At 44.2% G+C, this 15,803-nt stretch overlaps 1 protein-coding gene and 1 non-coding gene across 8 annotated transcripts in view; both read right to left on the reverse strand.

The window, feature by feature from the left end:
- MGST2 (microsomal glutathione S-transferase 2) overlaps window positions 1–2,035 on the reverse strand; it is a 31,017-nt gene extending 28,982 nt beyond the window's left edge. Inside the window, exons 1-2 of one of the 7 annotated variants that reach the window (XR_002825470.1) lie at window positions 1,769–2,035; window positions 1,548–1,632 (exon numbers count right to left, since the gene is read on the reverse strand). Coding sequence is in view for 1 of the 7 variants with exons in the window: in XM_023739738.1 (XP_023595506.1) it covers window positions 1,548–1,605 (58 nt within the window). In the remaining 6 variants the exon portion in view is untranslated. Of the gene's footprint in view, window positions 1–259; window positions 1,475–1,547; window positions 1,692–1,768 lie in introns of those variants that run through there. The other 6 variants (XM_023739738.1, XM_023739741.1, XM_023739742.1 and 3 more) reach the window with 6 other exon arrangements.
- Window positions 2,036–2,493: 458 nt separating this feature from the next.
- Window positions 2,494–2,600, reverse strand: LOC111822206 (U6 spliceosomal RNA). Its single transcript, XR_002825478.1, has one exon. It is a non-coding gene; the product is annotated as a U6 spliceosomal RNA (small nuclear RNA).
- Window positions 2,601–15,803: the final 13,203 nt, after the last annotated feature.

A 15,803-nucleotide genomic window follows, 5' to 3' on the forward strand; every position in this document is an offset into this window, starting at 1 on the left:
GGCTGCTAACTAAAATGTTAGAGGTTCAAGTCCACCCAGAGGCACCTCAGAAGAAAGCCCTGGTGATCTACTTAATGAAAAATCAGCCATTAAAACTCTATAGAGCACAATTCTACTTTGGTACACATAGGGTCGCCATGAGTTGGAATCGACTAGATGCTGATTTATATATACATATATGTTTCTTTACAAAACCCTAAGACACACCGACCCCCATTCTCTAATTTCCTCTACTCTAGTCCGGCCACCAGCTACCCACCTCATTCACCACCTGACCTTCTGGTCCCCAGCTCACACTGTCCTCTGCACCAGCAAGCAAACAGAAGCCTCTTTGTAAAGCCTCTGCCAGCGTCCAGGGCCCTTCCGCTCCCTTTCTGCAGTTCCCGGATGAAAGCTCACAGGTTTGGTGGTCTCTGGAATCAGGAAGGCAGGTAGGTCTTGGGTTGCCAATCGCAGGTCTTTATCCTGCCCAGGAGTGGCTTCCAGAATTTACTAAGTCTCCCTCACCACCAGTCCATGTGATTCTACGCGAGTCAGGGGGCTGGGATGGGTCCTTCAGACCTAAGTGCTTCCTTAGTCGGTAATAAACATCCTGCTTTACTCCGGAAACGTTTGTGAACCAAACCACAAAATGTGTGTCAGAAGGTATAATGTTTTTGTAAATACACCAAAGAGTCTGGCTAGGCAAGACATTTAGTGTGCATGGAGGCCTGGACTTTATTCTTAGCGTGGTGCCTGCCTGCTTCCAGCAACTTACGTAACCTGAGCCGTTCAACTATGCTCTACTTCCTGGTACATGCGCACTTGTAAAAGTAAGGAAATAGACACTCTTGATGAGAAGTCTTGCTTACTAGAGTTCAGGCCCTTTTTCCCCACTTAGCATGAGTCATAAATTGGCATAGTAGGTAAAATAATATGACTTGAGCAAACGTGACTCCTGTGGAGAAAAAGCACTCTATTTAACCAGGCAATCGAGATATTAAATATTCCTATTGGGAAGGTGTTTTAAAATTAAGACTTATTTAACTGAAGCTTATATTTCTGTGGGAGATTTTTTTGTTTAATCTGATAATCATACTTGCCACATGCAATATATTTAAGAAAACATACTGATGAAAATATCAGGAAGAAATCACAACCACGGTTTAGAAGCAGGCACAATGTTACCTCCGGAACATTCACTTTGAACAAATGTTTATATCCCACGTCCCCCAGGTTCCCGCACTTCTAATGTTCATTTGAACTGGGGCTGTGGGTTGTAACCACAGATTATGCAAAATTGCTGGGCTCTGACAGCCCACAGTGCCCGGGTTGAGAGAACTAATCTCTGGACTGTTCCAAGTCTCCACCTGCCCCCAAGGAAGAAGGCGAGCAAGGAGGAGCTGAGGACTCCAGGCGAACTGTGCTCTGACAAACACCCAGAGCCACCGGCAAGTTTGCAGCCCAAAACTGGTGAACCCTGTGGTGTCCCTGCCCCCTCCCTCAAGGCAGTCCTCTCTCTCTCACACACACACACACACACACACACACACTCCTGTGACACTTACTTTGCTGACAAGCAGAGAGAACAGACACAGCAGCCAGCAGGATTGAATTCCCAGTCATCTTCTCACGAAGTTCTGGTTCGCTCAACTGTTTGTAGAAAGCAAAGGGGACAAAGATGAGAGAGGCTGTCTTCTGACTTTGCAGTCTTTGCAATGCTGACGTTCCTTATTAGGTAAGCAAAGCTGGAGGAGGGAAAAAAAGGATGATTGAAGCAGCCAGTGACCTTTGCTCAGGATCAGGAATCAGGAAGGCAGGTAAGGCTGGGTTGCCAATCACAGGTCTTTATCTGCCCCAGAGTGGCTTCCAGCGTTCACTTTTTGAAATCTCCCTTATCACCAGCCCAGCACCTGCAGTTAAGAATCTTCCAGCAAATTCACAACTTCCCCTCCTCCAATCCTCTCACAAAACCCAAAAAACCACACCCTTCGTCTTTGAGTCAATTCTGACTCATAGTGACCCTATAGGACACAGCAGAACTGCCCCATACAGTTTCCAGGGAGTGCCTGGTAGATTCAAACTGCAGACCTTTTGGTTAGCAGCTGTAGCACTTAACCACTACGCCTCCAGGGCTTCCCCAACCCTCTCAGGACCCTTTTATTGCCTTCCCCTCCAAGATTCGCCAAAACCTTTCTCTCCTCCACTGTGGGAGAAGGAAGCACACATTTAAATACAGATTTATGCTGATTCTAATTTAATTCACCCAGTGAACGGGATTTGAGCCACGGCCCAGCAGATTCCCAGGCTGTGCCCCATGACCCGTACCCAGCTGCGTCCCATTGTCGCCTTGGCTCTCCCATGATCATGGTGACCATATTTTTTTTAAAAAAAGGAACTAGGAAACATGTTCTCAGAAAGAAGTGGAGCCTCAAGGAACTGATTTTTTTTTTTTTTTTTTTTAACTCCCATTCTTTAATTTTCTCTCTTTAAGAAGATAGGCATATTTCTGGTAAAAATATGGAACGCTTCACAAATTTGCTTGTCATCCTTGCTCAGGGGCCATGCTAGTCTTCTCTGTATCGTTCCAGTTTTAGTACATGTGCTGCCAAAGCGAGCACTAAGGGACCAATATTATAAACCAGACCTCTAGTAGGATACACAGAGTCCCTGGGTGGTGCAAATGGTTAACACATTCAACTGCTAACTGAAAGGTTGGAGGTTCGAATCTGCCCAGAGGTGCCTCAGAAGAAAGGCCTGGTGGTCTACATCCAAAAAAATTAGTCATTGAAAACCTTATGGAGCACAGTTCTACTGTCACACACATGGGGTCGCCATGAGTCAGAGTCTACTCAACAGCAGCTGGTTTGGTAGTAGGTGGACACACAGCGCCCGTGGTCACCATGCTGTCCACCACCTCTGCACTGTCAGAACAATGCCCCACCCACACTACGCAGCTAGAGTCCTGTCCTCCCTCAGCTCCTGCCCCTCCCACCTTCTTCTGGAGACTTCATTCATCACAGTTCCCTTCCCTCTGTCAACATAATCTGTTTGCTCTTTAAAGATTCACCTTCCCAAAACACAGAGTTGGGGTTTCTTTCTTCTGTGCCCCATATTTCCCCTTCCTCCTCCCACCCCAGGCTCAGAGGGAAGCCCCAGTGCTGCTGGGAAGTGTGCCTCAGCTTCTTACTGGCCAGGGACTAGGCTTCCAACTTGACACTTAATAATGACGCAAACTTCAACAAGATTCTGAACCTCTCCTAGCCTCAGCTTTATAAAATGGCACTAATGACACTTATTCACAGGGCTGAAGGGAAGGTTAAATGAAATAGGGCTTTTTCAAGAACTGAGTTAATATTTATAAAGCACTTAAAATAGCACCCAGCATATGTTCTGTATGTTTGTTAAATAAATACATAAAGTATCTGGAAGAGTGTTTAGCATATAAAGACACCTGTTTTAGTTACCTAGTGCCGCCATCATAAAAAAGACCACAAGTGAGTGGCTTTAAAGAACAGAAATGTATTTCTCACAGTTCTGAAGGCTAAAAGTCTATCCCTTCTGTAAGCCTCTCTCCTAGTTTCTGGAGAATGCCGGCAATCCTTGGTGTTCCTTTGCAGCTGATAGATGCATCTACCTCCATGGTCACATAGTGTAGTACACTGTGTGTCTCTCTCTCTGTTTACTCCCCTTTATACATCACCACTCAGAAGAGATTAGGTTTAGGACCCACCCTACTCCAGTTGGACCTCGTTAACATAACAACTCATGGTGACCCCACATGTTTCATAGAACTACACTCCACAGGGTTTTCAACGGCTATAATCTTACAGAAGTAGATCGCTAAACCTTTCTCTTACAGCACCACTGGGTGGATTCAAACTGCCAACCTTTCAGTTAGTAGCCAAGCTCAAACCATTAGTGCCACCCAGGGACCCCTTCTATGCCCACCCCCGGTCTCTGCTGGCCAGGCAGCAGAGAGAGACAGAAAATGCACCCTTCCCAGGGATGTCCATAAATAATGAGAGTGATCACAATATCAACAACCCATTAACAATCTTGACTGAAAAACAGGCCATGTAAGGTTCTCGATGTGCCTCGAGTTCATCATATTATCTCGCTGGAAGTCCCGACCAGTTGAAAAACCCCGTAACAACACAGCAAGTTTTTAAACAAAGCTCATCTAAACCAAATTTGAAATTATGCCTCAACTTTCATGTAGCAAAAATTTAAGTAATTGCTATGATCCTGCAAAATATTTTTCTCCTGTTTGAGAAACTGGAGTATCTTGCTCTGTGACCCTTGGTGTGGAACTCCAAGCTAAAGAGGGCAAAGGTGTTTTGTATTCACACGGAAGAGGCATTTCCTCCAGGACAGACAGGGCCCAGTGCAAAGGGTTATGTTGGATTCCACAAAGCCTAGGGCTGAAATGCCTGTTACCCAACACCAGGAAAGTCCTACCAAAAAAACCCAAACCAGTTGATGTCATATAGATTTCGATTCATGGCAAACCCTGTGTATTAGAGTAGAAATGTGCTTTGTAGGGTTTTCGAGGCTGTGACCTTTCAGAAGCAGATTGCTAGGCCTTTCTTCCAAGGCGCTTCTGGGTGGGTTCAAACTGCCAACCTTTCAGTTAGTTGAGTACTTAACTATATGTGCCACCGAGGCGCTCCAAGAACATACCATCAGGGCTCAAAGAGAATTGAGGCAAAAGAAGAGCAGAAAGGGAAGGAAAGTAATGATCAGTTTCCAGTGTAGTGTAGTCAAAGAGCACAAGTTTTGAGCTAGCAATCTAGGCTCATATCCTTGTGTAGCATTGGGCAAGTTGCTACATTTCCCTGGACATGTTCTCTCAAAGCAAATAATAATATCCACCTGACACGGTTCCTCTGATGAGTAAATTAAACAACGTGAGGGAAGCAAATATCACAGAACCTGGCATGTGGCAGGCTCCCCCCACACCTGCCAACTCCGGGCAGGCACAGAAGAGACTAGACCTTTTCACTGAGAAGACCATGTTACAAAGCAACAGATGACCTCAGAATCCTGTTATAATTTCCAAGATGACACAGATTTCCTAGAAGCCTGGAAACAGAGTGAATTCCCTCAAAATGGCTTTTGGCTATAATAAAAGACCTCAGCTTCAGTTGTCTTAAGTTTATATATGACTTGAAACCTGTTGCTGTCGAGTCAACTCTTAGACACAACTCGAACTCATAGCAATTCATAGCAACCCTAAATAATGGAGTAGAATTGCCCCATAGGGTTTCCAAGGCTGTCATCTTTACGGAAGCAGATTGCCACATCCTTTTCCTTCGGAGCGGCTGCTGGGTTAAAACCACCAACCTTTCGGTTAGCAGCTGAGCACTTAAGCACTGTGCCACCAGAGTTCCTTACATAAGACTTAAACCAAACTAAACCCACTGCCTTTGAGTCAGTTCTGACTCATAGCGACCTTATAGGACAGAGTAGAACTGCCGCAGAGCATTTCCAAGTAGCGGCTGGTAGATTCGAACTCCCAACCTTTTGGTTAGCAGCCAAGCTCTTAACTACTGTGCCACCAGGGCTCCTACAGAAGACTTAGAAGGGGATAAAATAAAACAGAATCTAGAGACTGGTGAGCAGAATTAGAAATCCTCACTCTCGACAACTCCCAGCACATACAGTCTTCCCAACCACCTTCCTACACAGAGTCACACACACTCACACACACATATGTACTCACACACATTCCATATGCACACACCCTCAAACAGCCTCACAAACTAACATCCAAGCTCACAAACACCCACACACCCACATACGCACACACTCGCAAACACACGTCTCACTCACACATTAACATACACACATCTCACTCCTACACTCACATACACACTCACACACACACAGTCATATACTCTACAAATATGTATGTTCCAAACAGGGATTTGTAAGCTGAATGTTTAGACCTCAGAACACATATTTCCACAGACATAGTATTATTAATGATGGTCATGGTTCCAGGTTGCCAAACATTTAAAAAAAAAGAAGAACAGCATTTAACCTGTCAGTTAGATAATGTACTGCATATTGGCAATCGAACAACAACAAAGGAACTAATACTAATGGTTGGCCTCTCTCATTTAATCATTACTAATTTTTTTAATTGAATAGTGTTTTGAACGAAGTACTGTCAAAACAGGGTGATCGGCACAGGGAAGCCAGTGGCTCCCTTTGGACCATGCTCAGAGCCTAATTTATAAACTTGCTGGGACCAGAGCAGAAAGAGGCCGGGGAGCATGGAGCCCAGAGGCCGCCGAGGCTGCTGAGAGGGCCTTGGTCTGACAGGGGTGTCTAATGTTCACCCCCCAGCTGAAGGGAAAGTCTGAGCACTTTGCCAGGCCCTATGCTGTCCACTGTATAAAGTTATCCCAATTAATCTGCATAAGCAAACAATGAAGTTGTTATGGATTGAATTGTGTCCTCTCAAACAATGCGTGTCAACTTGGCTAGTCCATGATTCCCAGTATTTGTGATTGTCCATCATTTTGTCATCTGTTGTGATTTTCGTAGGTGTTGTAAATCCTATACCTATGATGTTAATGAGGTGGGATTAGCGGCAGTTATGTTAATGAGGCAGGACTCAATCTACAAGGTTAGGTTGTGTTTTAAGTCAGTCTCCTTTGAGATATAAAAGAGAGAAGCAAGCAGAGAGATAGGGGGACCTCATACCACCAAGAAATAAGAGCCAGGAAAATAGTGTGTCCTTTCAATGTGAGGTCCCTGTGCTGAGAAGCTCCTTGACCAGGGGAAGATTGAAGACAAGGACCTTCTCCCAGAGCCAAAGAGAGCGAAAGCTTTCCCTTGGAGCTGGCACCCTGAATTCGGACTTCTAACCACCTAGACTGTGAGAGAATAAATTTCTCTTTGTTAAAGCCATCCACTTGTGGTAATTCTATTATAGCAGCACTAGATAACTAAGACAGAAGTATATATTTTATTCCCATTTTTCAGAAGGAGAAGCTGAGGCTCAGCACTTACTGACTTGCCAAGCATAAGTACATGGTAGAGCTGGAGTCAAACCAAGCTTGCTGATCCTTTGCTCTTGACTCTGGCTGCACACAGGAATTCCCTGGAAGCCTTTAACGTACTGCTGCCTGACTCTCCCCACACACCAAAATTCTAATTTCCTCAGTCTTAGGTTCATCCCAGGCACTGGGACTTTTTACAAATGCCCCGGTGATTCTAAAGCACAGCCAAGCTGGAGAGCCACTATCTTAGCCAGTATCTCTCAGTGTCGTCCTCATTGCCCCCATTACCTGAGGTGATATAAACATACAGATTTGTAGGCCTCATCCAAGATCCATTACTGAACATTCTGTGACACACCAGCTAAACATACACAGTCTCACATAACTCGCACAAGCAACCTATGAGGTTGTCAATTATTCCCATTTTACAGACAAGGAAACTGAGATCCAGAGAGCTTCAGTAGTGTCTAGTCCCTCCATCTCACTACCTCCCAAAGACGGAAGGTCTGGATGGAGGGCTAGGGGAGAATGAACAAGCTGGTAAAGCCGAAGCGAGCACAGTGATAATTCGGAAGGAAGAAGGGTCGGCAGTGGAAGGAGGGAGGAGGTGACACAGGGAGGAATGGATGTCACATGCAGCTCAAGAAGGACGCTGAAGGCTTTAAGGAGCTTCCCACTGGAGGAATTCTCTGGGTGCTTGCGTGGAAAACGAGAAGTAGACAGACATAGAAGGGAAATCTGAGGCCGAGAAGGGGAGGGAAGAGGCGTTCCAAGGCACCAGCATTCATGAGTCAAGCTGAGGTGTGAGCACATCTAATTACCTGTCAGGCCCAACAGTGCTTCCAGCTAACTGGTTTTGATGTGCCTCTGGACCAGTGGTTCTCACATTAGGGTTACCAAGATCGCTTTTAAAATAAACACCAATGGTCAGGCCACAGTCTAGAGATTCTGAATTAATTTAACTGAGAAATTCTCTTTAGATTCTGTGATGCCAGGATGGCTGACTACTGCCTCAAAGAACTTACTGAGGTTTCTATGCACCAGAGGAGGAGTGCTTACCTCCTCTGACCTGGAAACATAGCATTTCTCTTCAGTTTGTGCTTAGGTGTAAATGTTATTTTGTCTCTTGTGCATTGCTCCAGTTTTCCATTCGGCATCCTATGCAGACAGTGCAGGATCCAGAAAACAGGATGGTAGAGAATGATTGGGCTACTCAAGAAGAAAGGGGATACTGTAATTTCCCTTGGTGTCACTCTGGGGCTTGTTAAGCTAAAAGGAAAAGGACAAGTAATCCCCCTCTTGATGAGAAAACGCAGATTAAGAACAAGCAAACAGTTCAAAGCAGCTCTGAGTCACTTTGAAATGTGGTGCTAAACCTGATTCTGGGCTGACATGCCAAACAACAGGAATTATGATGCACACAAGTCTGTTACAACATGACTCACAGAGACGCCGATTTAAATATATCCTAGGCCAAGTCATGTCCTACTCAAAAAAGAAACGAAAAACAAAACAAAACAAAAGAAGCTAGCAGCTCCAAACTTGGAAAACCCTGTGCCACTCCAGAGGGTATTGAGGCCTTCGTCTGCCTTGTTCTCCTACCTTAGCAAGATGTTAACCAATCACTTGCCAGTGTGTCAGAGTAGAACTATGCTCCATAGGGTTTTCAATGGCTGATTTTCCAGAAGTAGATCGCCAGGCCTTTCTTCCAAGGTGCCTCTGGGTGGACTTGAACCTCCAGCCTTTCACTGGGTAGCCAAGCTTTTAGCCGTTTGTACCACCCAGGGGCTCTAGGCAAGATGATAAAGGGCTTTAAAGATTGGATGCCTGGCTTTCTTTTTCTTTCTTTTTGTTTATCCCTTAGATTGTGCTTGATTCTTGCCTTTGTTTCTGGGACTTTGTCAGCAAAACATAACCAGTATTTCCATCACTAGCTTTGTGTCTGGTAGTCCCAAGCCAAACTTACCTGGGGCAGGAGTTCCAGACAAAACAGCTTCCAAAATGTGCAGGGTGAGAGGGAGTCCATCCACCCTCCTAACACCTCCCATCTCTGAGTCCATCCCCCATCCCTCTCTTAGGGGACCCACTGGATTCTATCTAATTTCATCCCTCATTTGTAGTAAGAGGATTCCGAACAACCACACGTTGAGAGTGGGAGCTGTGGCTTAAACTTTGTCCTATCAGGAAAAGTTATATTTCATCAAACCACTAGGGGGAGTCAATCCCAGGGTTACCAAGCCTCTGGGGATCCCACACCACTGGGTAGAAGCTGTGCTACAAGACAAGACAGCCTCTGAGCTCTCAGTTACAGCTTCCTCCTTCCAGCTTTCCAGAGGCCCCTAATGATGCACCCTGGCCAAATGGGAACAAGTCGGTTCACAAAAACGGTTTGCTGAAATCATTTCCAAATGACGGCCTATAAAAAATTCAGGTTTTCAGAGATCAACAAATTGACCATTTCCAGCAATAGCCCTGTGACATGCAGAAGCACAAAACCCACACGTGCATATACGTAAAAACACCGGCTTTCACCTCCGGATCCGACCCACTCAAAGCTAGACACAAGCCAAACACGGTCTCTGCCCCAGAGATTTACATCCCACTGAGAAAGAGTCCAAAAAAAGGACACTTCCAACTTGGCATCCCTGTTGGAGAAGGTGAGGAGGTAGCAGGGAGTAACAGGTGAAAAAAGATGAAGGCAATCCCATTTGGTGGGCACAATAGCCAGATCATGAAAAGTGAGGCTATCCCATTTTTTGATAAATATTTTGAGGGATCAGATGCACAGCCTGGAACTTAGATTTAATCCTTAATCTAGAGTGGTTTGGTTAAAAAAAAAAAAAAAAAAAAAAAAACAGCATTCTGCAGTCATTTGCATGAATTCTTTGGAAAGGAGCAGGTCGGGGAGTTGGGCAGAGCCTCGAGAGATTCTCAGGAATCGGGCAGACTGTTTGGTTGGTGAAACATCAGAGAATCAGGCCATTACTCACACGGAATGACGGGTCCTACTTTGGCCAAGAAAAATCTAAACCAAGAAAAAGAAACGAATAATATCTATTCTTATTAATAGACATTGGTCGTGTTCGTTCTTTTGTTCATTTTCAAATGTTTTGCATACCTACCATATGCCAAGCTCTGGTGAGAACTGGGGATACAAGAATGTGCAAGGCACACAACATCTCTGCTCTTGTTTACAGGGGGCGAGGAAGACAACATCAACAAGTAATCACAAAGCTGATTGATTCCTTATCTTTGTGATAAGTGTAAGTGAGAAGTTCTGGGTGCCACTGGAACATACATCAGGACGACCTAACCTAATCTGGGAAAAGAGTCTTCACAAAAGTGGCATTTTAACTGAGGACTGATAATAAAGTGTTAGCTAGGTGAATGATGGAAGGGGCGGGGACAGGTAGAGGCAAGGAGAATGTTCCAGGCAGAGGGGACAGCAGTGAAAATGCCTGAAGAGGGAAATAATATGGCATGGTCAAGGAATCCTGAAAGAAGTCATGTATAGCTGCCGCACAGAGAGCTGGATGAGGAGGGTAACTGGTATGTACTTGGCCAGGGCCAGTCCACACAGGGCCATGTTAAATACATTTACTCTATACCACAGGTTCTCAACCAGGGACCATTCTGCCCCCAGAAGACATTTGGCAACATCTAGAGATGTTTTTGTTGTCACAAGTGGGAGGAAGAAGTGCTATTGGCATCTAGTGGATCAAAGCTAGGGATGCTGCTAAACGTCTTACAGTGCACAGGACACCCCCGTCACCCCCACCCCAGTGAAGAATTAATATCCTGCCCAAAACGTCCATAGAGCCAAGACTGAAAAACCCTGCTTTATAATAAGGATGAAGGGGGTCTTTAAAGAGCTTTAAATTGGGGGATTTGGGGATAAAGGTTTTTTTGAAAAGATCACTCTGGCTTCAATGTAGACTGATAAGGGTCTATCACTAGTACAAATATGAAAGGATTCATCGGGAAAATGTACTGTGGTCTAGGCAAGACAAGATGGTGGCCTGGCCTAAGATGGAGAAAAGTGACTGGATGTGAAAGATATTTTAGAAGAACAAATCAATAGGATTTGGTGACAGATTGGTTGCAGAAGTATCTTAGCCCAGGCTCTCTAAAACAACAGAGCCAGAGGCACTTCTGCCACTTCTTGCCATATTCCATTGACTCACCCTTCAGACTGACCTCCCCCTTTTGTCTAATTCCAATCTCAGTAAATCGCACTATCATGGATCCACCGAGTTGCTCAAGTCAAAAAGCCAAAACCTGGGAATCCTCAATCCTTCCTTTTCCTTCCACCTCACCCCTTTATCAGGCACATCTAGTGCACGTTGCCCAATTTTCTTGACCTCATCTATCTCCTGAATGCTCAGCATATATTCCACCTTAGTTCCATTGTGGCAGACTGATTCCCTGCGGGGCCTCTGCAATTCTGTCACCTGAGGACCTCCAGCCACACTCCTGGTATCCATGGCTCCTGTCTGAAGTACCACACTGTGGTGCATGCGGTGATTGCCAAAGGGGCCACATAATGTCATCGAGAAGACCGAGGAGTTAACTAGTAACGAGTTATAAGTGACTATCGAGGCAGAACAAATTACTCCAAAACTTAGTGGCCTAAAACAACCATTTAATTAAGCACATGGATCATGTGGGCAGTAGAGTTTGGCTCTGCTCCTCCATGTCCTCAGTTGGCAGTGACTCAATGGTTGGGGCTGGAATCCTCTGAAAATATCTTCACTCACAGGTCTGACAGCTGATGCTGGCAGTTGCCTGGGGCCTCAGCTGGGCTGTCAACCACTGCCCCAACTCAAAGCCTCTCTATGTGGCCTGGGCTCCATCCCAGCCTGGTGGCATTAGGGTAGCCAACTTCTTCCACGGCAGCTGAGGGCTTCAAGCATGAGTACTCCAGTGAACAAGGCAGCAGCCACATTGCCTTTCAGGACCTAGTCTGGCGAGTCATAGGGCCTCACTTCTGCAGCTTTCTATCAGTTATGAGCAGGTTATTAAGGCCAGCCCAGACTCAAAAGAGGGGATGCAGTCCCCACCTCACAATGAGAAAAATGCCAAAGAATTTACAGATATGTTTAAAACTGCCACAGGTGGAAACATTTTAACCAAAGGGAGACAGGGTATAGGAGATAAATTCCTTGGCCTTTCCTCCCTCCATAGAGGTAGGATTTACAACACACAAGATAATCACATCAGAAGACAAAATGGTGGACAATCACACAATGCTGGGAATCATGGCCTAGCCAAATTGACACATATTTTTGGGGGACACAATTTAATCCATGACAGGAAGTCAGTCAAGAATGATGGGAAGCAGTGAACTTCTACACTGGCTACTGCTTCACAATGAGCCATGACGACACACAGCTAGTTACTGAGCAGATGGCCCACCCAGCCGCACAGGATGTCTTTGGGCAGGCTTTATGGAGAAACTGCACCTCACAGGGGGTACGAGAAAGCAGCTTCACGGAGCTTCCAGCAGGAGACAGAACAACCAGTAACCAGTGATATATGCTTTCCCACCCTCTACCCTTCGCCCCTACTCGGCCTCCTCTGCTTCCTGTGGCCACAGTCTCTTAGCTGGGAAGCACCGGCTGCTTGGATTCCACCCGCCTGCACTGGCGGACTCCCTGAGTGCCATTTGTTGCCTGCTGGTGTTGCTTTTTTCCACTTCTTTTGACTTCTTCCATACCTCTCACCACCTCCCCCTCCTTTCTCTCAAATACTTAGCTCCATGCGCCATCTTTGCTTCTTCCTGAAAGGCTGTGAAACTCCACTCGAATGTGAAACTGCTTCCCGGTCCATGCTGCCACGCTGGTGGGATGCCAGGGCTTTTTTGTTTGTTTGTTTTGAATTGTTTTTCTTTTTCTTTTCTCGAATTGGGCAGTACTGCATGGCTTGGGACCTACCCCCTCAGTTTGCGCAGATACAGAGGGATCCCTGAGAGCATTTCTTTTTTCTTGTTTTTTTTTCTTTCTGTTTCTTCGTGTTTTTCTTGTTCTTTTTTTTTATTTGTTTGTTTTCTTTTCTCTCTTTTTCCCTTTTTATCTTTCTTCATTACTCATTTTCTCATCTCTCTATACTTACCTTCTCTTCCTGTCTCCTGACTACCTGGCACTGAGTGACACCTCTACCCCTTCTAGCCAGACTGTACTTCAGGGCATGGTAGCAACTTCCCCAGACCTCAGAGCAGCACTGGTGGGATCTCTGGGGGCTTTTCTTTTCTTTTTTCTTTCTAATTTTTATTTATTCATTTTTTTCTTTTCTTTTTCTTCTTCTTCTCCTTCTTGTTTTTCTCCATTTCTCAGTCTCTCATCTCTCCACTCCAACAACAAGCTCCCTTAGCACTCTTTTTTGTTTGTTTGTATGTTTTTGGCTCCCGTTCCTGTCTCCTCTCTCTTCTCTTTCCCATACTCATCTTAGCTCCACACATCACAATCTCCCTGCTCCATCCTGCCTATCTGCACCATGCACTGAACATCACACCCTGAAGCAGCACAGGCATGGCCTACTGGAACCTGCCCTGCACTGATTCCTGGCCTGCCCTGTTGGCCATAGTATGTGCCACAAACAACCCATCCCAGCAACTCCTCTTCAGCTAGACCTGCCCTGCTGTACCACATCTGACCGACTGACCCTGCCAATTGGAGGAGGTGAAAAGTATTGTGCCTACAGACAAGCAAACAACAAAGAACACACAGTGCGCCTGCTCAGACATAGCCAAATGAAACAAAAAAGTAAGACAAAACAAACAAATCTACAATCAATAAATGAGGAAAATAACTACCGAATGCTCCAAAGACAGCAGACAATATCAAAACATCTACAAAAACAGGTCAGGATGTTTCCGGCAGGCATCCAAAATAAAACACCAGATGACCTTCCAGAAGAAGAAAAGGCACTACAACTACCTGATAGGGAATTCAGATCTCTAATACTCAGAGCTATCCAAGAGTTGAAGAAAAAAGCAGACAAAAATGAGGAAAAAATAGACAAATTCATGGAAAAGGCAGACAAATTCATGGAAAATACAGACAAAAAAATGGAAGCATTCAGGAAAATAATGCAGGAACAAAATTCCACAGTAAATTCACAACTAGAAATCATACAAAAACAACAATTAGAAATCTAAAAGATAAACAAAAATCCAAAAGATTTCAGAAATGGGCAGTGTTATAGAAGGGCTGAGGAGCAGATTTGAAATGGTGGAAAGCAGGATCAGTGAAATTGAATGCAAACACTTGGATACAACTCTGAGGAAAACTCAGAAAAAATGAACAAAGAAAAATGAAGAGACCCTGAGAATTATATGGGATACAGTCAAAAGCAAAAATTTTTGAGTGATCAGAGTTCCAGAACGGGGAGAAAACAGAAAACACAGGGAGGATCACTGAAGAACTGCTGACAGAAAACTTCCCGAATATCATAAAAGATGAAAAGTTGGCCATCCAAGAAGCTCAATGAACCCCATCTAAGATAGATCCCAAAAGAAAATCATCGAGGCATATCATAATCACACTCACCAAAACCAAAGACAAACAGAATCGTGAGAGCAGCTGGAGAAAAACAAAAAGTGACATACAGAGGAGAAACAATAAGACTAAACTCAGATTATTCAGCAGAAACCATGCAGGCAAGAAGACAATGGGATGACATGCATAAATCCTTGAAACAAAAAAATTACCAGCCAAGAATAATATATCCTGCAAAACTCTCATTCAAATATGATGGTGAAATTAGGACATTTCCAGATAAACAGAAATAAAGGGAATATGTAAAAACCAAACCAAACTTACAAGAATTATTAAAGGGAATCCTTTGATCTGAGAACAAACAACATCAGCTCACAGGCTGAATCTAGGATGCAGGATCGTACCAGCCAGATACCAACCTAGGAAATGAACTCTCAAGGACTATCCAAAACCAAAAGAAATACAACAGGGAATCAGAGAAGTTTATCTGTAAATGACAACATCAGAACAATAAAAGAGGGAATAAACAGTGTAGATATAGAACCTTCTAATGGAGAGGAAGGCAAGGCGATACCCACTAATAATAGACTGCTTCAAACTTAGAAAGATAAGGGTAAATTTCACGGTAACTACAAGGAAAGTTAACAAACCTACTCAGCAAAATCAAGAGGAAAAACACAAAGTCTCAGTAAAAACAAAATCTACAAAAACAAAAGAAATGGAAAAAAAAAATCCACAAACAAGGAATTCAGCACAGGAGAGAGGAACAAAGCATATGTCAGCACCACAAAAAAAAGCACTACAAAATGACAGCAATAAACTCACACCTATCAATAATTACACTGAATGTAAATGGCCAAATGCACCCATAAAGAGACGAAGAGTGACAGAATGGATAAAAAAAACAGGATCCATCAATATGCTGTCTACAAGAGGCACATCTTAGAAACAAAGACATAAATTTATTAAAAATCAAAGGATGGAAAAAATATATCAAGCAAACAACTACCAAAAAAGAGCAAGAGTGGCAATACTAATCTCCGATAAAATAGACTTTAAAACAAAATCCACCATAAAAGACAAAGAAGGACACGATATAATGATTAAGGGGATGATCTACAAGAAAATCCAACACCTCTGCAACAAGAAGACAAATAATCCAATCAAAAAATGGGCAAAGGAAATGAACAGACACTTCACCAAAGAAGACATTCAAGTAGCCAACAGACACATGAGGAAATGCTCGCGATCACTAGCCATTAGAGAAATGCAAATTAAAACCACAGTGAGATACCATCTCCCTGGCATTACAGGC

Source organism: Trichechus manatus, unplaced genomic scaffold (genome assembly GCF_000243295.1).
Source record: "Trichechus manatus latirostris isolate Lorelei unplaced genomic scaffold, TriManLat1.0 scaffold00139, whole genome shotgun sequence".
NCBI lineage: Eukaryota > Metazoa > Chordata > Mammalia > Sirenia > Trichechidae > Trichechus > Trichechus manatus.